This window comes from Motacilla alba, chromosome 2 (genome assembly GCF_015832195.1).
Source record: "Motacilla alba alba isolate MOTALB_02 chromosome 2, Motacilla_alba_V1.0_pri, whole genome shotgun sequence".
Lineage (NCBI taxonomy): Eukaryota > Metazoa > Chordata > Aves > Passeriformes > Motacillidae > Motacilla > Motacilla alba.
In genome coordinates, this window is record NC_052017.1 from 25,519,455 (window position 1) to 25,544,356 (window position 24,902).

Here is a 24,902-nt window from a genome sequence, read left to right on the forward strand (position 1 = left end):
AAACTTGGTTTGTATTGGTGCTGCTACACAACAGGACTTACTTTGGGCCTATAAAAGCAATTTCTTGTATCTTGAAACACTTTCCTCTTTTCACTTAGATAACAACCACTAAAGAAAACAACATTATGTACCTTAACCTCAATTAAGCCCTGCATTAAATACTTCACATGTTTATGGGGAACAGAGAGGGAACCTAAACCACTTATAGACAAACTGCATTAAAAACCACCCCAGGACAAACAGTTCAATCTGCTCCTCCGAATTTCAAGCAGGAAAATGACCATTATGGATTTTTAGTATTTTTCAATTGCATTTAAAATTTGCTAATAGGATAGGCTGATAAAATGGATGGGGGCAAGAGAGGGGCTGTAAAGCAGTGTCAGTGCAGCCCTTCCTGAATGCCTCTGTTTGCTTTTTAATCTTATTTCCTTTTATACTTTGTTTCGGTAACATTCCCATGGCTTAAATTGCAAGCAGTGAGATGGACCTGCACACTCTGAGGTCTAGCCAGGCTTTGAAGCACAGCAGTAGTAACTTATGAACATTGCAAAGGCTGGTGAAGCCAAGAGGTCTCCTGCCTCCAAGGAGACCTGGGTCACATCCCTTAAAAATGAAAGTAAAAGCTGCAAAGTGCTCAGTGCTGCAGGGGGGTAGGGAAGGTTAAGAATTAACAAAAGCAAGATTTTGTTCAAGTAAGGTGTCTTGTAATCATTTCCCTACATGAAGAGCAGCAATAGCAGTGAGTATCTTGCATGTGAGCTTGGCTGTGGTTTGGCGACAAGTAGAGGTGACCACAGGTCTTGCCTGAGGGCTATGGTTGTGCTGCTGGCATCTCCCCACTGTGCAGCCTCACACCCCTCTGTGGCCTCTGCTGCTTCAAACTTTTCAGCCAGATCAGTGCCATTGCAGGCTCTTTTCCGGCTGGAGATGACCTGCTAGGACAGTGGTGGCCCATATTTAGATGGGTTTGGGATGCTCACAGCCCCAGGCCCTGGGCAGGCTTCTGTGACTTCCAGAGCCCAGACTGGCTCTTGGGGAAAGAGCTTTGAATTGTTCCTGTGCCTTGGGCTCTTGCAACCACGGCTGCTGACTCCAAATCCAAGGGAAACCTTGCAGAAAAGGCTGGATCAGCCCAAGACCCAGCTGAACCACAGATCAGAAAAGTCCCCCATGGGGCTTGTCTCATGTTTTGTGTTGTCTTCTAAAAATCTTTCTGAAAATGAAACTCTCAGTTGCTACAGTGAGGGCTGCTCTCTGCTGTCAAGCTTTGGTGCTCTGAAGCTCTGGTGCTCAGGTTCAAGGCAGAGACAGTCATGGGAGCACCACACAGACTGCCAAAACAGTCCAGAAAAATAAGCAGCTGTAACAGCAAAGTGGCTTATTATTTCAATTCCTGTATGTTATGTGTCAAGGGTTTATTCTTGAGGATTGTACTTGGAATGATAGGAGTTTGGGCTTTTTCCTTGCTGCATCCTGCTCCTGTTGCATTCAACATGCTTGTTTCCTGCAGCCAGCTGTTATCCACCCACCTAGATGGAGACAGGGTCGGATGATTTAATTGTGTAGCACTTCTAAAGTTGTTTTTTACCTGGCTCCAGCCTATTGATGAAGCAAGTACAAGGCTTCCAACACCTGTCCTTGGGCCTTTCCTACTGCCATTATAGCTGTAGAAGTCCAAAATAAAAGAAGCACCTCGGAAAGTAAGCTTCTGGGATAGATGAAAGACTTTAGTTTAAAGAGAAGACTGGCTGTAACTTCTTTAACAGCTTAGGTAGGTCTGCTCCCTCTTCTGAAATTGCTTCTCTACTTTTTTCCTAATTTTTTTGGGTACTCCCTATCCCAAAAAGGATTCTGACAGCAACCAGTGTAAATAGCTGTCAGGTAGTGTCAGCCAGGCTTCCATTTCCAAGCTACAGCATGCTTCTCTTCATAGAAATTTTGTAATTTTTTGCAAACCCACTAGGGATTAATTACAAGGCTGGGCCCATCAAGCTTTTGCTGTGGTAGAACAGAGTTAAAAGCTGAACACTGCTGTCTGGAAAACAGCAGCCTCCTCGCTTGGTTACGGACTCGCAGAATGATTTGGATTGGCAGGGACCTCTAAAGGTCTTCTAGTTCAACCCCTCTGCCATGGACATTTTTTTTTATGAGATGGGGTTCTTCATAGTCCTATTGAACCAGACCTTGAACATTTCCAGGGCTGGGGCATTTGTCACTCTCCTGGCCAAACAGTACCAATGTCTCACCACAAAATATTTCTTACGTGCAATCTAAACCCTACACTCTTTCAGCTAAAAACCTCCTTCTTGTCCTTAGGCCCCAGTAATGTCTGTCTCAGTCTTTCTTACAAACTGTATATATTGAAGAGAAAGCCCCACAGTAAAGTCTCCCCCCAGAGACTTTGCATCCCAGGCTGAACAACCCCAGCTCTCTCAGCCTTTCTTTACAGGACAGCTGCTCCAGCCCTGCTGACTGGTTTCGTGGCCCTCCTCTGGACCCACTCTGGCAGGGAGAGCTCCTGTGCTGGCAAGCACCTTGTCTGGCTTGAAGGGAGGGCCATACTTTAGCCCTTAGGTTTGTAATTAGTAAGTGAGGGGAAAAGCCAATTTTATGCTTGGGAGAGCACTGTTAATGAATGGCCAGGTACTGGTCTGATTGACTGCAAGGCCAGTCTGCCTTGGTGCTGGAGGCTGGCTGGTTACCCGAGGCCAGACTTGCTGGACCTGCAGGGCCTGTTTGGCCACAGTGTGCTTGTTTACTGTCCCAGGAGAGGCTCTGTGCCTGTGCACTGCAGGTGTGTGCACTGTGCTGGGCCGAGCCCACGCACAGGGAGGATGGCAGCCCCTGCAGCTCCGTGGTGCTTGGTTGGTCAATGAGGTGCTAGATCATCTCAGCATTTCTGCTGCTCAGCGGAGGCAAAGCCTCTGCTGCTTGGCTGTTGGCAAGCCTGGTGGTTGCTCTGCTTCCTGCCTCCCCCATACGGTGGCTTGTTTAAAAATATGATACAAGGAGCAGAAGTTGTAAAAGTAGGCTAACCAGAGGGGGATTTGCAGTAAGTGCTTGGAAGGAAGCTTGAAGAAGTGAGGAGGGACCCAGTACTGGCAGCTGCGCTTGTACCATGTTCATTCTTGCTGCTGCTCTGACATCTGAGCATCTTTGGGAACTGCACTGAGAGAAGACAGGATCTTCCAGTTGACCTTCCTGTGTTCTGGGGCTATTTGACTCCACATACCCTCAACACCAAAACACCCACCATTCACTCCTCGGTGCTGCTCATCCAGTCTTCCCTGGCACTCATAGTGGGATGTGCTTGGAAGGATGCAGATAGCAGTTACAGAGGCCCCAGGAAAAGGCAGCATAATGCCAGCACCTGGGTAGTGTGTCCTTACACCAACCTCCTACTCTGCTGAGCCCTTCCAGGCTCAGATGCTGTCAGGGCTTGTAGGCCATGACATTTCCTGTATTCCCACTCGGAGCAAAGCTGCTTGCTGGTCACATTGTTGCTCAGGTGGTCCCACTTTTTCCTAGCACGTGCAGCCCCTAATGTTTGAAAGGAATTTAAAAGGGTGTTTGGGGAAGGCAGGTGGCTGCTTGTGGCTAAGCGGTCCTGCTTCAAAGTACATTAGTGTCATGCCCATGCAATGCTGGATATGGAAACAGCAGATAGAACAAGGTAAGTCCCATTCTACTCTGTTGAAATAAATCATGGTCATTTCAAAAGGCCAGAAAAGGTACTTTAAAAAGTTACTTGTTAGTTTTCTCTATGAGCTGTCCAATTGCCAAGGCTCACAGTCCAACTCCTCTGAAGCAGCTGCTCTGAGATTTGTAGAAACCTTGAATCATCAGAATCAATTACATCAAATTTAATAACTTCACAATAAGGACAGTTAATCAATTGCCACTGTTTTCATCTGCCATAGGGGTTCTGCAGCTGTTTTCATTTTAAAACAATCCACTACTGAATCAGAATATGCAACTGGAATGAAGCATATTAAATCAAGATGAACATTATGTGTGTAGACAATCAATCTGTAATTTTACCAGGATGATGAACTGCTCTGCTCTCCCAAGCCTGAAAGCACAGCACAGCCCTCTCAGTGGCACTGGCCTGGGAGTGACTCCATAGCCCAGGCTGCTGACAGGCACGTGCCAGACACTTCTTCACTAGCAGGGAAGTGTTGTTTGTAGCTCTGTACTTTGCATTAACAATGTCTATTTGCAGGATTTGTAGCTTTCTGCTCTGTTTTTCAACTTCACTAAATCTTTATGATGATAATGCATCATACACAGGGATTCCAATTGCTTTTCTTTAAGCAAAATCAATTACATTTTAAATATCTCTAGCTTGTTTTTTGTTTTGTTTTGTTTTTTCATCTGAAAGTGTGAAAAAAATTGCATTGCAAATGATTCAAAGCTTAAGTAATGTCAAAAATTATGTATTACAAGAAATCAATGCTTAATATGAACTACTTGGTAGTGCAGTTTGTGTGAGGAGGGAAAAGAAAAAACCCTGCACCTGTGGTTTGCTTTGTGTGAAATGGAAGAGGATTCTGATGCTTTCCTATCTAAAAACAGGATAAGGATTTAGAACATCATTAGCTGAACCTCTGCAATGCTCTTAACTGTCTCAGTCAAGACAGGAGTTTGGTTTTTTGTGCCTTGTTTTGATTGTTTTGGCTTTTTTTTTTCTTTTTTTTTTTTTAATTCCCGGGAGTCTAGAATCTGTGACCTAAAAAACAACAACCTTTTTTTGAGCCTTTAAGAACAGTTAATTGGCTGTTTTGAACTCAATACAGCCTCCTCTCTGCTTTACACCTAACTGCTTCAGCTACTAAAAAATGCTGGAGTGAATTGTCCACAAATGTTTTAGAAACCATCCAGACAAATGTAATCCACAGCAAATTTAGCAACCACAGACTTGCTTGAAGTTGCAAGAATCTGTTTAATGATTTTGTGGTAACCCAGCTGGGCTGAAGAGCAGCCCGGCTCTCCCTCGAGTGCCTGACACTAACATTTTTGGCATTGCAGATAATTAAAGTTTGGGATGGAGAGGATTTCAGGCAAACAGTCTCCGTTACGAGTACAAACTAGCACCCTAAGTATAAGTGCACCCCAGTGTAAACCTTAGGTATTTCCCAGTTAATCCCCTTTGTAGATGTCTTATTTACTGCCAGAACTGCAGCCCAAAGGTGTGAACTCAACCCCCTCTTAATGCTCAAGAAAGTTACAGAGTGCAGAAAAGGCAGCTCACTGAGCAGGGAGCTGCCAGTACCAAAGAGCAGCAAATACGATGGATGGAACCAAGTTTTACCTTTAGAAAGAGTACAGCACTGACAGCAGATTCCAGGTCTTACATGCCTCAGGGCCCCAGCTGGGCTGGGGACTGTGCAAAGAGAAGATCAGACCATCTTTACCCATTAGACGTGAAAATCCACTCCTAAGCATCTGAAGAACTCCTCTGGCAACAACTGAAGTACTTTGACACTGCCAGGTTATGGGATGGGATGGGATAATGAACATGATAGTTTGAACAGGGATGTTTAAAGCTTGCTGAGGGTTGAGCCTGATGAACTCTGGCCAATCCAACCTCACATCCACTGCTAGCATGTGGCTTTTTAGATAGGCACCAAAACCACATTACTGCTGCTCAGTGCACATGTCCAACAAGGTTCTGCTGCACTCAATAAGAAGTTGGCCAATTCAGTGAACTTGTACATTTATATGGTTATTTGCAGGTACTTAGTTACCTATTAGACCATGAAACAGGGATTAACTGAGTGTACAGATAACTGGTCGTGAAATGCTTCACCAACATAAAAGGAAAATCAAGCAAATTAAAAAAGGCTGAATACAATAAATTGTAAAGCGGGTCCTGTACAGTACATAGAGCTTGTGATCTTTACTGGCTAGTGACACATCCTCAGGGTGCACCAGGCGCTGTCCAGGTTGGACATATGGAAGAATTTCTCCACTGAAGGGGTGGGCAGGCATTGGAATGGGCTGCCCAGGAAGGTGGTGGAGTGCCTGGAAGTGTTCAAAAGACAACCAGACATAGCACTGAGTGCTGTGAGCAGGGGAACTGTTTGTTCCAAGGCTGGACTCAGTAGTCTTGGAGGCCATTTCCAACCTTTATAATTCTATGAGCCTTTTTCCCTTTTTTTGTGGGGAAGCAAAGGGACACCATATTGAGTTCAAATTTTCTCACTGTCCTTCCTTTTGGATTACTATTCAGAAACAAAGGGTTCAGCACTGTCTATAAACTGGTCATCTTTTATCTTCAGGTGCTTGTTACGTATCAATTCAACAGCACAGCAGCATTCTAGTGGGAATAAAGTTGTGGTTTTTGTCAAAATCATTTTATTAAAGAGTTAATGTCACAACAAGCTTAAAGTAACACATGCTTCAGAAATAAACTGGATGAAAAAGTCTCAGAACAGAAACAGAAATGGATTGAAGGCATGGCAAAGCATCCGTTCCAAGAAACTTCTGCAAACAAGTGCGAATTCTGTTGGTGCAATGGAGAAAAAACTCAGAAAAAGAAGCTGCCTGGGCATGACTCCTCTTTATGTTTATGTAGTGCAGTTTGTCAAATAAGTTAGATTGGAAAGGGCACAATTTCAATGGCTGCACAGACCCAAATTTACTTCTTCAATATTTAGCTCCAGCACAGGTTTTTCAACTGTGAGTACTAACAAAACAAATTTAGTTGACATCTTAACACAGCAGTAATAGATATATTATATACATGATAGATGTTTGACTCATGCAGCCTCTTCAGTTACATGATTTTTTTAAAATTTACTCAAGAAACATTATAAAAAAATAGGTTTGCAATTTGTATTTCACTCCGGTGTTAGCTCCACATCACCCCAGGCAAAGACAGTGTTTTCAGCAGACAATCTAATTTGGCAAGAAATCTGCCCTAATTCTTAACCTCATTTTTGTAAGTCCACATACAAAATAAATGCGAACTCTTTATACAAAACAAGAGCAAATAACTGTACCTATAGAAAAGGAGATTAATTCCCTTTAGTTTTATTATCATGGCACATACTTTATAGTTTCACAACAGCATACTAATTTTCATTTAGTTTTTTTAAACTCCAAAATAGTGTTGATGAAGGGAAGAATGTGAGTTACCAGAGGCAGCTGACTCATGCATTAAGCAATTCATGTTCTTTATCAGTTTTCCCAACAGCATCAGGATTGGATAATGGGTCAAGGTCAGCAAAGAGACTGAACCAAGCAGTCAAGTCTTTAGGATTCTTTGTAGATTCTGGAAAAAAAAAAAAAGAAAAAAAGAAAGAAAGAAGAAATGCACAGACTTGTCAGCCATTTTAAAACAAAACTGACTGAAAGTTTGACTGAGGTCAAACAAATGCCATGCTATTGTTTAATTTATTACCAAGGGTACTTCTGACAAGAAAATCAGAATGAGTGATTGCATTTTAAAACACTATCTTTGTCAGAATATAGAACTTTAGTAAGAATGAGTGTTTTACATGTCTGCTGTGTATTTTATACGGCTCCTGCCATGGTAAGTACAGGAACACTTTAACTAGAAATAGAAACAATCTCACTCTGTCTAGCTTTGTTTCATGAAAGGTATTTGAGTGTGCCCCTACATGCCTGCAAACAAGCAAAAGGAAAGGAAAGTGAAGGCAAATTTTACTTTCAAGCTCTCTAAGAGGACTAAATTCCTTTGCCTAAATCCAATTCATGTGACTGTTCTGTCTCCCCTGTGTGCAACCAACAAGGTCATTACTCCTCTGGAATGAAGTTTTAATGGGAAGGCACTGGCTGGAGAGAGAAAGAGAGGGGTTATATTTGATAGGTAGTCCCCAGTACAGCTTCTAGTTTAATTCTGATGGATATAGACAAAATGTGAATAGGGAATATATATCTATCCAATGGCAGACTATTGCACCTCTGTGTCCACATTGATATATGTATTTCACAGAGGTCATCTGCCTGCTTTTATTCCAACTGGGCAGATCTTCAGGTTAAAGCAGTAACAACTTTGGCTGCTATGAAGAAGGTACATCTCCACTTGCTTTTTTTTTTGTGGCCCTATGCCCAACATGTATTATACTGATAGTGAAATAAGATTATCTCTCAGAGAGATAATGGCACATGAAAGCTTTCTTTGCAACACAAAGAATTTACAGACAAAATAGGCTCTGCCTGCATGCCTCTCCTCTTGGTACCTCCCACTTTCAGAACCACAGATTTCCAAATAGCTGAAGGCCATTCCTTTTGCTGGTCCTGTGGCTGCAAAATCACACTGATTTCCAAAACAGTTTCCAAAACACCTTACCTTTATTTTTGTTTTTTCTGCTGAGCTGAAAAATCTCAGGGGAAGGAATACATGTAACCCCTTTCTTCTGTATCATCAAATGTGAATGCACAGAATTGGCTACAAGCTGGTGACAGAATTCAACATAATTCTGGCTCACTTATCCAGGAAATTCTAGTCAAAAATCAGCAGGCCATTGTCTCAGTAGATGGCAGAACTATGCACTCTTGGCTCAGTTGCAACAACTGAATTATGTTTTAAACAGATGATTACTGATGTCATGTATGTTTATCAAAAAAATTTGCAATTACGGCTCTTCTGCCTTATCAGCAGCCTGTATTTTAGCCACAATGGTAAATCTTATAGCTTAAAAACATTGTTTAGCTCAGACAAAGTGCATGCAGATGCTATTCTGTGTGAGTCTAAATTAAAATAGGTAAAAGAAACTGTAGCTTCAATTCCTTTGTTATACAGTAAATTACTCTTTTGACATGTGATTAGCACTAAGCCCACCAAAAATATACATACACACACATATCATACACCTAATCAAGGTGAAACAGAGTAATCAGGGAGCACAAGATTGAGCTGTAACTACTACAAAAATAAATTTTGTTACCACAGTGACTGAGAAGACATGAGACCCTATACAAAATGCAAGAGCTAAAAAGGAAAAGCCAAGTAACTGGAAAAAATACATGATCATCACCTTTCACAGGCGTCTTGTCATCACTCACATTCAGGCTGTGTGGTTTCTGTGCTGGCTGTGGTATTGATGGTGGGCTCACACTGCTGGCGGCCCATCCTAAAATTCATTAACATAGCAGCATTAGTATGAGGAGTTACTTTGTTAACTCCAACTGCCCAGTGTCTGGCAGCATCAGACAGAGGAGCAGAGCATTACATTTATGGCCATTTGTATCTGTCCTTGTACACACAAAGTCAGCAGTCAGACCTACATCGGAGCAACACCCTTTTTACAAGAGAGTATCTCTAGATCACTTTCATCATCTCCAGCTTCAGGCAACTATACTCTTTTCAAACCTTTCACCTGGCTAGAAAATATTTTTGTTTTTTATTATTGAATCACAGTTAATACTCATTCACAGAAAAGCCAGTTCAGTAATCAAGTCAAACACAGCTGTAGGAAAAAGAATCACTTATATTTGGGTAGAAATACCACACATAATAAACATTTTTTCCAAGTCCAAAGACTAATTTCATCCATTGTTCCAGACAAAACCTTATTTAGAGACACTAAATTTTTCAGTTAATTTTGAAGTAATTCTGGAAAAAAAAAAGATAATTCATTGCAAAACACTGAAGAATTAAATTCAAGATTAATTACTTCAAGTTAATTTAAAACTACATTTTAATGGACTATTTCTTTTTTCTCTTTATTTGAAAGGAGATTCTCAGGAAGAAGTGAGCAACTATGCAGGAAAAAGTGAAATAATTTTTTGTTCTTCCATGCATATTCTATATCCACAAAAGAGTAATGATAAATACAGTTAATAAGGCCAGATGAACAGGCTGGCAAAATGAACTAGGGGTAGTATACTGCAGAAACATATTAGGAAAAAACCAATATTTTTGTCCCTCGCTTAAGATATTTAAATTCATGTGCTTTATTACATTTAGAGGACTGGAGATAGTATTTCTAATTTAATTAATATATCCTTTAAGTTTGGCCTGGTCAATTATCCATCTAATTTGGCAGTATCACAAACAGGATGCTCATCTATGCACCCAGCTATCATTTCCTTATTCAGTCTCTTTTTTCCTACAAGTGCATGCGTTCACATCCTTTTTTACTCTTTTTGTCCTTTGTCCCCTTACTTTCTGCTCTTTTGGGAGCCGTGTCAGATACTGGCACCCAGCATGCTGACAGGTAATGCAACAACCACATCAGTCACATCAACCCTTTCTCTCTCAGTAGATATTCTCATCACTCTCTGATCTTACCCTGCCCATTAAAGGTCTAAAGCCCAAGCTTTGTTTTAAAAAGAGGCAAGAAGAGTTTTTCTGTAAAATCACATGAATTAGGAAGGAAATTTAAAGCCACAAACATCCTCTGTACCTATCTCTAAGGAAACTAACAAAAAACTTCTTCAAAATCTGGATGCAGAGTGCTGACATGTATTTGCTCTAGAAAAAGGTGATAAAGGCTTGTGAGGCCAGCTTCTGCCCTCTGAAAGTGAGGTCTTGAGAGTTTAATCATTCAAATAAGCAAACCTGAAAGATAATAATGGAAAGCATGGCATTACCCCTGCAGAATGACATACTTTTCCAGGCATTTTCTCTGCTTGTCTTATAAAACAAGAATGGTAGAGGACATAATACAGAACTACAGTAGACTGCAATGCTTTTGTGTGCTTGGAGAGGCATTGTGAGAAAGTGTTTGATATGGCAGTGAATGACAACAGGTAAATTCAGCTGCTTGAACAAAGAGGGTCAAATCCTAATCTGATAGAAATGAATGGGATCTCTGCCAGAAACTGTCTGTGCAAGTCACAGCGACTTCAGAAAAATCACAAACTCGCTTCTGGCAACATCACTGATGTTCCTTTACACTGGTGTGCTTGGCAGGTCAGGGAGCAAAGCACTTCAGACCAGTGAACTCCTTTGGAGCCCTCCCTCTTTTTGAGTCCCTGGACTAAGGCCTGGTAGGCAGCACATCCGTGAGAGATGCTGTGGCCTGGCTGTCATTTAATGAAATGCAGGTAGCTCACTTAGAAAACAAGAACCTCCTAACAACAGCAACAAAAAAATCCAACGAAATACACTCCAGAAAATATGTGATGCTTTCATAATGAAATTACTGATTTATGAAGGTACTGGGAAAGACTGACACAGAATTTGTATGAAATACTTTCATGAATTAAATTTTTAGTGAGATACAGAGAACAACTTTGCCTTTCAAAACCAAACCACAGCCTATCAGTTTGAAAGCAGTTGTTGGCCCTAAGCCTGTTTTGGTTTGCCTGTTCACAGGATGGCTTTGTTATGTGAGCAGACAAAAGGTTATTGCCAAGACAGCAAGGAAACCAAACAGCTTGCTGTTCAGCAAACATCTTCACCAACACTGCAATGATTAAATTTATGGTGAACCGTGCATTTTCTTATGAACTAGAATACACGCACATGTAGGGAAGATAAAGAGGAGCCCTTAATGGTACGAATGAGTAAGTAAATGAGGCCATAAACATCATGAAAAGAGAAAGCCAATGCTCCCTCTGAAAAAGTAGAAAGGCAACTGAACTACAGAGCTGTATCTGGAGGAGAATCTAAAAGATATATTGGGAGCATGCTTTGTTTCTATTATATATACACACACACATTTATATGTATTTTAAACCAGCACCTGGTAGCCCTGTAGCAATTCAGAGTCCCATTGTGCTGGATCCTGCCTATAAATACAGCCAGAGAAAACTCTGAGCTGGGAATTCCTGACTGTAACAGTTTATAACCTGCATAGCATTGTGCCTGTTTTACAGATTAAGATCTGAGGCAGAGAGAAAACAAAGCCCCAAAGATTTATGAGCGTGCTTAACGTAAAATAAGTAAGTAATCCCACTGAAGTTAATAGAAAAGTTAATGTGCTTAAAGTTAAGCATGTGAGTTTTAAGAATCTTTATGGTCTTAAGGCCAAATTCACACAGGAAGTATGCAACATTGAGGCTACAGTGTAGCACCTCACACTGAATAATTATTAAGCAATCCTGCCAGTTAGGGAAATAAATGCAGGGGATGTATCACAAGTCCTCAGTAAAAATACAATTTATATATTCTAATATTTTCAACATGTATGTCTGCATATGCTTATACTCCAGTTAGTATTTAAAAAAAAAGTCTCTCTTCCCATTTTTAATGATAAGGTTTGAAAGAAAAGTTCTGAAGTGAAATGAAATGTGGTTTAAGATAAAAGCTCAGTTTTTACAAGATATAAAATGGACCAAATTTAATCTTCTGTTAAAAATAGGAAACAAAATCTTGGAAATACTTAGAAAGCAAAAACAAGAAACAAAACATTTAGAAAGATTATTTTCAGATATAATCACTCAGCTGACTGACCATGACTTTTCAAGTGCCGGTACATAAATTACCACAATCTTCTGCCAAAACCTTGGAAACCCATTTGAAAAAATCCACATATTTTACGCTTTATTGGTTTTTTTACTGAAAAATATTTTGGAATACCATGTTGACTGGAATGGATTTTCCATTTCTACTATTCCTTGAATGCAACATTACTGAATTCTGATTTTGAAGTCTCTAACACTGCACCCAATGCCAGTGCAAATGAAAGCTAACAGCCACATCAGAAAGGATGCACAACTCTGCTTGCTATTTATACCTAAAAAATACTTTTCCTTTAAAAACACATTTACATTTAAAAATGTAAATTGCACTGAAATGTAAAATATATTTTAAAACATTTAAAGCTGTGGAAAAAAAATCAATCTCATAATATTTCTTTTGCTATTTTTAGAAATTTGCTTAAAAACCATGTACCTTATAAAACTACATCTAAACCTGTGCATCATTACAAATGTCATTCTCCATTTTTCATCTAAGTGCTGAAGCCAATGGACCGAGGTATCTTGCTTTAGGGGTGCTGGTAGCAACTGTATTAATTATAAAGTAAATCTGACTTTCTTATTCCTGCCAAGATGTCACAGGTCATTTTACCTCATGTATGACTCTTCCAGTTGCATGGGTTCCAAGAAACAGTTTCCAGGATAGGATCAGCCGGCTACTGTTTCCTGTATTGCTCTTTCCCAAGTGAGATTTAAATGACTTGGGACAAAGCCCAAAAAGGCAAGGTCCCCTCCAGCTTGCAAAGCCCTACAGAAGATCCAGCCAGACTGCAAGGAGCACAAAGGTAGGTGCTGTTGCCTGTTTATCACCAGCCTGCCTTCCTCCCTCTCTTCCTTCCTCAAGGCCAAAGCAGCAGCAGGAAAGCTCTGCCCTAGTTCCCCTCTTTTCCCCAGAAGTAGCTTGCAAAAGCCAAGAGAATTAACAGCACAGAAGAAAGAGGAGAGAGAGAGTTGCATCAGTAACCAGCCTGCAAGAGAAATCCACCTATATGGTTGATATAATGAGACAACCCATTCTGCCTGACCCGTATCCCTACATCCAATGCATAGGATGCTTGGATAAAAAAAAAAATTAAAAAAAGGCAACTGATTTTCACTACATGGTTTAAAAATAGTATTCCCAGACAAAATACAGTAAATCATTTTTGGTTTCTTGGCCCCTTAACAGAGACAGCACTTGTGATTAAATCAGAAAAACCCACTCAAACATATTTTCTGTTTCAGGAAAAAAAAAAAAGATCTCAAAGTTCTACAGAACATTTCAGAAAAATAAATGAAAACATTCAAGACAGTAATCTTAACTTTAGGTTTTGGGTACTTCATTCAAACCCTGAATGAGAAGGGCTAGAAAAACAAGTAAGTTACTCATGTGTTTTTTTCTCTAGGCCATAGTCTGCTTTAATTTCAGGCACAATTTCTGCAGCCATGGCACAATATAAACTTTCACCACACTTCTACATACCAGAAAACCATACTCTAAAGCCTAATCCCAACATACTGACAGAACAAGATGAGCTCTCACCATGCAAGGATGACTGCAAGTCATTCATGTTTTGGTCTAGCAGCTGTGAGGGTAAGTAGCCCGATGGTGCTGGTACTGCAGATGATGAAGTGTTCTCCCCATCTCTAGCTGAAGAGTTCATGGTGAGATCAGCAGCCTGTCCAAAAACAGCTGTCCACTCTTTGCTGAATTCCCCCTCATCCAGGGAGGAGGCGTTGAGGATCTCATTTAGTAATACCATGTCATCCTTATCACCAAGTTCTGGCTCCAAGGATCTCACAAACTTTTCTTTTGAAGCTGTCTCAGAACAAGAGAGTTAAGATAAATAATTTTTTTTAGACAAAGTAAATAAGGAAATTTAAAAAACATAGGCCATCTAGGCTAGGTATGTTAAGTGAGATGGAATATTTTTGCATGAATATTTATTTTCTTTTTTTGACTCAATTCTCTTGGACATCTGAGTTTATACCTTATGCAACAAACAATTCCTTCATTATCTTAGATAACCTCACTGCTGTTAGCACTCCCTTCTCACTGAAAATAATACTACAAGTGTGCTTAAAATCTATTAAACACACCAAAATCATTACACAGTCTAATATTTAAATAATTGGAAAATACTACTTTTATGTTGCCTCTTAAAACATTATATGAAAGTCTCAAAACACCCCCAGGTTGCTATAAACTAAAAAAAAATAAGACTTGGGGATTTAAGATCTCCCGTATGACCTTCTGATCAATGCTTGAATTATTGGTATGGGGTATTTTGGATAATATGGAATTATTTTTATGGGGTATTTCCCCATAAAAAAGGGTAGTTTATCACACAGAGTTAGATTTCTATGCTGACCAACGCTGTAGTATTTTTTTTCTTCTCATAAACTGCTGAGAAATAATTGGGGCTCACTTTCCTTCTGATTCCCTGTGCTAGTTTTTCCAGCACCAGAACTGCAGCTGAAGAAGCTCTTAGATCACTTGAGCCACTGCTCCTTAAAAACAATTTTTTCCTATTTTAGAAATGTTAAATAGTTATATAAAATACATGAAACTGGTAACGAGGATCATTATCCTTTCCCAAAACATTCGGAGAGTTGAAGAACTATCAAGGACCCCCAAGTGCTATTTTACTTGGAAGTATTTGGAGCTCCGCTGTGGAAGTCTGCAGATGACAAAAATGGTGGTTAACAAGGCTGAGAATGTTACATTCCTGAAATCCAGATCAATTTATCTTAATTATGCTTGTTTCAAACTTGTGGTAAGGCACAGAAGCAACTTCAGTTTTCCAAAGTTTTGGTAAATCAGCTGAACTCTCCAATTTGCATTCAACTTACAAAATGCTTTTAACCCTTCCGGGTTGGGATAAAAGACTGACAGTTGCAAGTGTTTGCAACAGGCCATTTTCCTGAAACTCAACAGCCTTCTCAGAAAAGTCTCCTGGCAACAGCTGTAATAATTTATAATTAAATGGTTGAAGTTGAGTCAGAGGAGGAAAAAAAGCACAAAACTGTGTTTTAAAATAGGCTCATGCGTCAGTGCACACACCTACGTACTAAGAAACAAATAAACCAACACAAATTAAAATTATTTTATTCATTACTGAAGTCAGCTGTGAGATTCAACTGCTTTCTAACTCACATTTTGATATACCTCTGTACTCCCTGACAGGGCCTAAAAATTAGAAATAGAAACATTAGAAACATGTCAATTCTCCTGATGTTCTCCCTAGACAAAAAAACAATTCTCCCTAGACCACAGAAAACAATTTATTCTTAAGAATTTTCAGGCTGTTTTCCCATCTTCAGATAAAGAGCAAAGAATATTAACATTGTCCAAGCACCTCCAATTCCCCCAAGTTATTCAGCAGGTAAGACAGAAGGGTAAATCCTCCCATAGGGGAAACACACCTGCTATTTCAAAGGCCCTTAAGAACTCTGAGCTCTTTGGGGCATCACCACCTCAAAGCCGCTCTCAGGAAGCCCCTTCATGAACTTGCAGGGGGAGATGCAAAGGGAGCAGCATTTGTAGCAGAGCTGCTACGACACAGCACCAACACCACACATAACCACAAGTGCCCTGAACGGAACAAATGCAGCAGCACAGCTCAGAGACAAGCTCTGCTTCATTTGGGGAACCACTGCAGGAGCCCCATCTTGACTTTAGGAGCAAGTACAACACAAAGCTTTACATGTGAAGAGCAGTCAGGTGTTGCTGCAGGGTGTACGGCCACCAGAAATCTGAGGAGTGACACATTTTGTGGCTCAGCAATCTTCCTGATCTTCCTGTGGGGACTGTGCAGCCATGGCAGGGCAGGATAGGGTGTGTTCAGGCTCAGGCTGCTCTGAGTAAGCAGCAGCAGCAGGTTTTACTCTTGTTTGCAATAAAGGTTATCTAGAAACCAGGCTTGCTTACCGAGATATTACTCATGTGGTATCTCTGCTAGATTACTAGAATGATAGGGACTTTCTCACTTTACCCGTAAATCTTCTATTACTTCTTTTCCTGTTTCTGTTTTCACTGCCCATTTTCAGTCAAAATCCTTTTTTCGGTCTGCACATGCTGCCCCAACTTTATAAATGCCCATTAAAAAATCCAACCCTTCCATTAAAATACTGAAAGAACAACGTGACGATATTCTTTCTGTTCTGTTTGAACAAGTCTGTAGCAATGCTCACAATTCCTTATTCCTTTGTAAACTTACATTGTTTTGTTGCTGTTAAACAAAAAGGGAAGAGAAACTAAAAATATTTACAACAGTACATGATTGGCAACACATGATAAAGACTTCCTTCTGAAACACACATAAAAATGTACCTCTACCTATACTGCTCCACTTAAAATAGTACAATATTCATTAGCCTAAAGCTAGCTAATGTGTAAAATTAGGGCAAATGGCTGATATTGTAACAGTGCCATAGCCTGCCTTAGCCAATGCAGACACCCCACAGGAGTTTTTGCATTAATTTCACTGTTTAGGTTAAAAAAAAAATGTTCTAGGTAAAAAAAAAATAGACGTGACACAGCTAAGCTTGTATGGTCAATAATTGTATGTATTATTTGTATATCCACTAGGAAGGCCCAACAAGGAATGGAACTGAGTAAGAAGAAAACCAGAAGAAAAAAAATGCCACTATCAGACACGCATCGATCTTTTTATTAACCACAGAAAAGAGGTCATTTTTATTAACCAGAAAAGAGGTCATTGTTACCTTATCTATTCACAGATTAGGGCTGCTTCTGCAGACAGCTGAAGAACTTTCCTGGTGCCTGCCTTCATGGGTGATTCTCCACATGGGTAATTTCCCCCCCAGTGCAAGACACTGCCCGTGGCAAATCCAAAGTCAAGGTGTTTGCAAATGTCCTTACCTACCATGAAGGCAGTGCTTTAAATACCTCAAATACTCTCAGTCTGACTGACTAAACCACACAAAGGGATTTTTTTCTTCGCTTCATTTGCTTTTTGAGTTGCCACAATTGTTATGGTTATTGAAGTTTTTTTACTCATTCCTCTGAGATATATGAGTGTAAAGCAATTGAAAAATTACAGACAACACACTAACTTCTGATGAAAACTTATAAAATTTTAACCCAGTTTTTCATATGTTATCTGGTAAAACAGCACATCCCCTTGAGCTGTCAGGGATCTCACAGAAGTGTAAGGACAGCACCATGGATTTAATTAACTCTCTGTCTGAAAGAAGTCACCAGTTCTTACACGGTTTTAAGAAGACGACATTATTTGTTTCTGATATGTACACTTTTAACACAAAATCTTGTGGTTACTAGTGTATTGCCAAGAGTTGTAGCACAACAACTGAAAAACCAAAATGAAAAATTTGTGAAATGTTACAGGAGGGGTAAGGTTTACAATGGAACCTACTTCAGTTCGGCAAAGAGGATATAGTCCAGTCTACCTCATCTTGGTATAAACATTTTATCCCCAATAAGGTTTACTTCATATAGTAACATCAGGAATAGTGTCTCTGCTGAGTTTCCTTTAACACTATTTAAATACTGCAGCTGAATAATTTCATTCTACCTTTCAGACTGTGAAATAAATTAAGATCTAAAATTAAAAGTATACTTGGCTACTACGATTGAAAAGCAAATGAAACAGATGAAACAGATATGCACAATCATATCATACCATTTTCTTCAGGTTGCAGGTCTAATAAGTCATCTATAGCACCTAAAAAAAAAACCCAAACAACAAATACAGAAAAATTAAAAGCCGCAAAGGAAGATCTGCAGTACAATGACAATCAGTGTGTAAACATGTAAAGATAGCTTTCAATGTCTTCACCTGAGTTCTGCTCGTGGTTACAATGTCCTTGTAATGTGGAGATGACATCCTTGCCATCATCAGCTGTAATTGAGATCCATAAATACGTCAAATTGCACTTGGCAGTAGACCACGCTTATAAACACCACTACAGGGTCAACATGCAATGGTTGTTGGGATTCATGTTTTAAATGAGTCTGGTCACAATGAATGAAAGATCCAAGGTACAAGCATTTCAAAGTGTGGCAAATTTCTGAATAATAACCTTAGGGAGATCTTCGAGTCCCTACCTGCTACACTACCCTCTCCAGGCTGAGTGCACCCAACTAAGGCAACTGCAACAATCAGTCCTCCAGCAGCAGAGAAATTTATTTTAGAGGCTTGTACTTAGGCCAGGAGAACGCAAAAAAAGTGCTGTAACTTTATCACTCTCTAAACTGCTTTCCTTACAATGTGTTCTTTCTCAAGACACAAACTCTGGGAACAGGAAGAAGAAGTCTTCACCCAAGGTACCCCAAGTCAGGATGTAAGTAACAGCATCTCCTCTGCAGGGAAATAAATGGACTAAGACCAATGGGGAGTAAAATGTTGAGCTGAGAGTTATAGGCTATTAGAGGTGGCAAAACATGGCTTAAATGCTCAGCAAGTTTCTTAGATGACACCTGAAATCAAAACAATTATCTAGATTCTGTTTATCAGTGAAGAGAAAGATGCCTCTCATAGGTGATTAACTCCATTTAAGACGTAGCAAAACATGAGGGATGAGTTACTGCTGAATATGCCTTTTTCTCCCTTATTAACTGTTGAGGAAATCTAGCTCCTAGACAATTAAGTCTGTAGCTCAAAGAGCAAAGGAAGGGTTTAGGGTTTGCCAGAACTGGAAGGCCCGTCTGCTGGAAGCCTCCCACAAGAGGCTGGAAAAGTGAAATAGAATTCTCTTCTATGAAGTAAAAACTGAATCCCAAACTCTTTCAAGAGAATTTCCAATCCCTTCCAAGAGAAACTTCAAGGTGTGTTTAGAAATAAAGGAAACGGAACAGCTTGCTGTTTGTATCATTATCTCCATAAGGCTTTGCTAGGACAGAAATGTGCTCCAAGCATAAGAATCAGCTGATTACACTCTATATAGATATAGGCAGCAGAGGGATAAAAACATATGAACTAATATATATGATGCTTTCATAAAAGCACAATGCACAAAGCTAAAGGGGAAAATCCCAACCCTAAATTGTCTGGCAGAGGGGAAAAGAAAATCAGAAAGAGAAGTTCATGACAGATGGGATATGGATGGCCACAATTCTGTAATGAAAAAGGTACAACTGTTGCCCAAAGCCTGCCTTAGTTGAGTGGTAAACATGACTGAGCCAATCTTAGAGACATCTGTAGCACAGTAAGGGAAAATGCAGAGCAAACAATAAAAAAATGAAGTTATGAAGTAAAAGTAATTGGTGAGGAAAACTAAGAAGCAACACAGCTCCCTCACTAGAAGCACTGTATCTGTATGACTTTAGAATATAGAGGGTAATTCAAGAAAAAAAATCTCAGCAATGGCACAGATCTGCCGGTGTATGAAGATGGAAAAATTTAGAAGACAGTTAGAAATATTTCAAAACACTTCAGTTCCTTTTAGGGGTGATGAAGAAAGAGACAGAACAAGAGATTATATTACGGTGAAATATTTTACAGTCCGTAAGTAACTGAGATTCTAGAAAACATCTGCTAAGAAAACAGAAGTCAGATTTTGTACCTATATATATTAAAATATCGGGTGAAACTTCAAACACTGGGAAAGTTCTAATTATGTGTCTTTATTACAAAAAAACACCCAAAGAACCGTAACTAAACAGAGTGACTCAAATAACTGTAAGTTACTGCAGGCTGGTAGATCACCATTACTCCCAGTCAAAAGATTAATGGAATGCCATTCAGTATGGCATCCAGCAAAAGAACGTGAGCATAATAAATGCTCCTCTAGTAATTTACTGTCAATTTCATGGAAAGCAGACCTAGTTGAAAAAAAACAGGTAATTCAATTCTTTGATAAAACTATGAGCTTTTTTTCAGTAAAGATATTTGTTTAGAAACAACTTGACTTTGCACTGCACAGCCTTCCAGCTGAAAAGTTAGCACTGTGTAACATCTATAACGAACATATTGAATAGATTAGGAATGTGACAACTAACAGACGTCAAAAACACGTTGTTAGGAGAAATAATTGCAAAGCAGAAGTGTTTCTAGTTTAGATCTGCAAGGCTTACTGTTTTATCCATTGCTAGTCAATGGCTTTAGCAGTCATCTGGAAGTAAACACAAAATCACTCTAGAAAAAAAATGTGCAAACAACTAACAGACTATTAGAGGTGGTCAGTCAGTCCACTCATTCGGTTGCGGTAGTCAGAGCTGGGAGAATTCAATATCACCAAACTGTAAGTTACATCTCCAGGACTAAGGAATATAAGCCATGATGTAGAAAGGACAAATGAATCCTGGAAAGCTATGATGAAAAGGAACTGAGTCTTGGTAAATACTGTATTCAGATACGAGCTTCAAACTTGATGTCGCAGCAAAATGGGATGTTCTTCTTGCATATAAAAACAGTAATGTGATTTTTCCTTCTAGAAACATGACAGGTGAGAACATCAGAAATCTCTTGTCCAGCTATGTATTTCATATTAGAAAAGGGATGTTGTAAAGTGGAGTGGAAACAAAAACTTCAAAAATAAAGATGAGATGATGAGTTCAAGACTCAATACCATTAACCCACTGAAATAAAGATTTGACAGTAGTCTTGACTTTCATGTAGTACCTTATAAGTATGTTAATAAAGGATAAAATATAACATATTAAAACTATTCTCCATTAATTTAGTAGAAAAAGTTAGATCATCTTAAAGAACTCCATGGATGAAGATTCCACTTTTTCCAATACTTCACCACCCTCACTGCAAGCACTTGCTTCTTAGTATGTACTCAGAATTTCCCTTTTTATCACTAGTATCTATTCCCTCCTTTCTTTCTCAGTGCACTTCCAATTGGAGCCTGGCTGTGTCACTGGGTAATAACAACACACAAGGTCACTGGCGGCAGCTGAGTATGATCTTGCCTGGCTTTTGGGCAGAAGTTCCACTGAATTCATCAAGTTTTTCACAGACTACAGTTTAATGACTGGAACAAACTAGTGAGCTAAATGGCACACCTCCCTTGTCTCACCTACTAAACTGCAGATCCCTTTCTTGAAGGATACATGCCCCATGTAAGAATCAGACTTTGGAACACAAGCTATTTGACCTGTTTAAGAATGACTGAATGAAATGCAGTGGGATGTAACATGTAATGGATTAACAGATTCTCCTGGCCTTTGGTTTTATGCATTTGTAGGGATTTGCTGGGTGAAGCTGATACAGAAAATAAACCAAACCAAACAAAAAAAACCCCTAAGTGTTACAGCACTTACGGAGTTATGATAACTTGAAATAAAATACCTGAATAGTTCGATTCCTTGGTATGGCTCTCGTCATCTAACGAAATCAACCTTAATTTGAAAGAATAAGAAAAAAATTGAAAAAATAATTCCAAGGCTCTAAAATAACAATACATTTTGCTCTTTTTGGTAAAATCATTACAGATTCATATCATTAACAAATAAACTGTAATAACAGATGGACTCTTGCATTTGCTGGTCTGTTGTTACCTTTTATTGTTTCATTGGCAGGTCTGTTGAAAAAGAAAGTTAGGTTGAGCTGGCAAATCCTATCAGCTTCTATTTTTTAGTCTGACTCAACCTCTACTGAAAAGTATTGTGTACTCTGCATTTGCACATTTGGTCTTTCATAGCTATCATGAAGGAGCTACAACTGTTCCCCAGTGCTCTCCCCCTCCTTCTCCCCAAAAATGGCAACCAACCACTTTGTGCTTCTCTTTTTAACAGCAACTAATTAAAAATCAACAGTCGGGACAGTTTTGCCCCATGTCAGCAGATTTCTAAAATAACAGATCAGCAGTGTTGATGGAAAAAAGCTCTCAATAGGGAAAAAAAAAAAGGTGGAGTTAATGTGCAATTCTTATACAGAGTTGATCTCTCCAATGAAGAACCCACACTTTCCAACTGCTATTACTTTGTGTAAAGCCATTCAAGGAGTAGGGACTGAAGCAGCCACAAGGCGGATGTGGTGAAAAGGACTGAGTGGGCACATTCCTCCTACACTCTAGTGACAGGACAGAAAAAGACACCTCCCCTGCTCTTAGGGGTAGGACTGTGGTAGAGGAAAATTAGATTCAGGCCAAATTCTAGTATAATGAATGTTTACTGTGAAAATGGAAAATTCGTGAGGATTTAAAAAACTTTGTCTTGTGTAATTCTTCTCGAATCTCAGATGTTTGTTTATGGTTTTAGACAGCAAAAAGGTGATATACTTTGTCCCTCACTTTTATGCCAGACAAGGACAAAGATAATCCATAAATAAACACAAGTACAACCATGACATGGCATCTGATGCATTTCCTGGTAGGTGCCAACGCACACATCTTGCATAAATCACACATTTATTCTAGAACTTTATATCCAACACTGAGGAGAGAGCTATTTATTAAACTCTTTTACTGTCACGTGAGATGACACAGATGGAAATAAGTGGAGACAAACATCTACCAAATGGTACTTAGTCAAGTCCTTTCTAATATCAACAGCATCAAATCTGACCAATTTATAAAGTGGAATTGGTCAGTGGTTCTGAGTCTGAACTGGAAAAATGACTGAAAACCTGAACTCCTTAAAAATCCATTATTATAAACAGCCAAGCAAAATCCACCAATCAGTCAAGCTGTTCTCTGCTTTTTGACAACTGATCCTTTGCTGGGTGCTTCATTTAAGCAGGGATAGTCAAAACAACAGGTGGCAGCAGGATTGTATCAACATTGCACATCCCCTGGCAACCGAATCCTGACGGTCAGGTAGGGGAGGGATCACATCTCTTTCTCCTGTTCTCCACTCCCCACAGCAGCCCATTCATAAGTCTCTCTCAGCTCAGAGGTACAGGTAACTCAAAACTTGACAGCATCAGCTCACTCAGATGTACTTTATACTAAGTACCTACTGCTTCATTGGATTACTAACTGATGCTGTATACATTACAAAAACTAATCGCTACTTGGAGCAATCAGTAATCTATATCCTATTTCCAGGTGAAAGGAGATGCTGCTGAAAGGAGAAATACAATGCTCATATATCTTCTCCCATGTATAGTTGTTTACCATTTCTTTTAATAAAGAAAAAATGAAGCAAAAGCTGAAAAAAATTAAAAGAAGACCAGAAAAGATGAAAAACACGTAAGGGTTCTATGGGCCTTTTTAAAGCTCTTGATTTCACCATAAAGTTTATTAGGTTTGATGTACACATTATAACATTTCAGGAATTTTTGTATTGAGGTAACCAGTAGAATTAGACTAGCTGTGTCTGTATCTCTACTTATGTTTGGTGACTTTAGCAACCAGGAAGCAGATTATAGACAAAAATACTTATTATTTTGATATACAGGATATGTGACTTACTGGCTCTGCTGATCTTCCACTGAGTTGGTGCTCTCAATCTGCTGGTCCTCCTTTTCTGCTTTTTCTGTTAGTTTATTCACAGGATCTTGCAAGCTCTAGATCGAAACCATAATATAAATGTAAAGAAGAAAACCAGTTAGAATCAGGGAAGCTAAAGTGTGTCATTTGAGACCAAACCTGATTCTAGAAACAAGAGAAATCAAACAATAATGGTTTTATACTATCTCAAAACAGTATGTGACTCAAGCAGAATTAAAAGTATTAGAAGATACTCATTTAAATTGAGACTGTGAACACACTTTATTTAAGAAGGTGACATGTGGCAACTTCTAAACTCATGTTCTGTTTCTAATATTTCTAAATGAATACTTCTAGTAAATATTTCCAATATTTCTAAGTAAATCTATCTATACCATGTGCAAAGCAGGCCAGATGGCATGTTTCTTTGCTATTTTGGGGATTTGCTTATTTTTTCCTTCTTCTCCTTTTTTTAAGATGAGAAAAATAAATTCTTTACATCTGTTTGTTCCTCACATACAGCTTATTTTCTTATTTATTCTCTTTTTCCTCTCCACAATTGTTTATACAAACTTGGCAACTGCAGTGGTAGTGGGAAGATGCTGCTTGTATCCTGAATCTGAAAACAAGAGTTAAAATCTTGGATGACAGTTGATGAAGGGCAGGTGGGCTATTATGAAACCCTACTGTCCCTTTGCAGTCTGAAAGGCTGTGCTACAAGATATCAAAGTGCAGCTTCAGCATTTTTATTACCAAAATTTGGAGATGAGAACAAGCCAACACAAGCATTTTAGACTGATTCTGAAGTGATAAATATACTACTAGTTGTTACTCTTATGTATCAATTAGAAATTCTGTCTAAAAAGTTAAATAAAGGAACACAGTAATTAGGTAAAGCAGATGTTAGCAATGAAAGTATGTCCATCTCTATCAAATGGTTTTGCTGTGAAGGTGAAAAAAATTTCCTCTTTCTAAAGTCCAACTCAGTTTCTGAAAAATTAAACCATGTTACATGTGAATAGTCTTGACCATTAGTAATTAATTAATGTTGCCCTGATCGTAATAGTAGTGCATCTCACCCTAACTTATCCTCATGCCCCCCCCCCCACCCCACCCCCTTCCCTATCCCCCCCCCAAAAAAGAAAGAAAAGCTAAGGGTAAAA

At 39.2% G+C, this 24,902-nt stretch overlaps 1 protein-coding gene across 7 annotated transcripts in view; it reads right to left on the bottom strand.

Moving 5' to 3' along the window:
- Positions 1-6,334: 6,334 nt before the first annotated feature.
- The window catches only part of ICA1 (islet cell autoantigen 1), a 66,420-nt gene continuing 47,852 nt past the window's right edge, over positions 6,335-24,902 (bottom strand). For 3 of the 7 annotated variants that reach the window (XM_038127379.1, XM_038127380.1, XM_038127382.1), the window contains 7 exons: positions 23,722-23,816; positions 21,657-21,706; positions 18,198-18,260; positions 18,042-18,083; positions 13,919-14,194; positions 9,006-9,101; positions 6,338-7,276 (listed from right to left, as the gene is read on the bottom strand). In XM_038127379.1, the coding sequence (XP_037983307.1) occupies positions 7,155-7,276; positions 9,006-9,101; positions 13,919-14,194; positions 18,042-18,083; positions 18,198-18,260; positions 21,657-21,706; positions 23,722-23,816 (744 nt within the window). In that variant the 3' untranslated portion in view covers positions 6,338-7,154. Of the gene's footprint in view, positions 7,277-9,005; positions 9,102-13,918; positions 14,195-18,041; positions 18,084-18,197; positions 18,261-21,656; positions 21,707-23,721; positions 23,817-24,902 lie in introns of all 7 variants that reach the window. The other 4 variants (XM_038127381.1, XM_038127383.1, XM_038127384.1 and 1 more) reach the window with 4 other exon arrangements.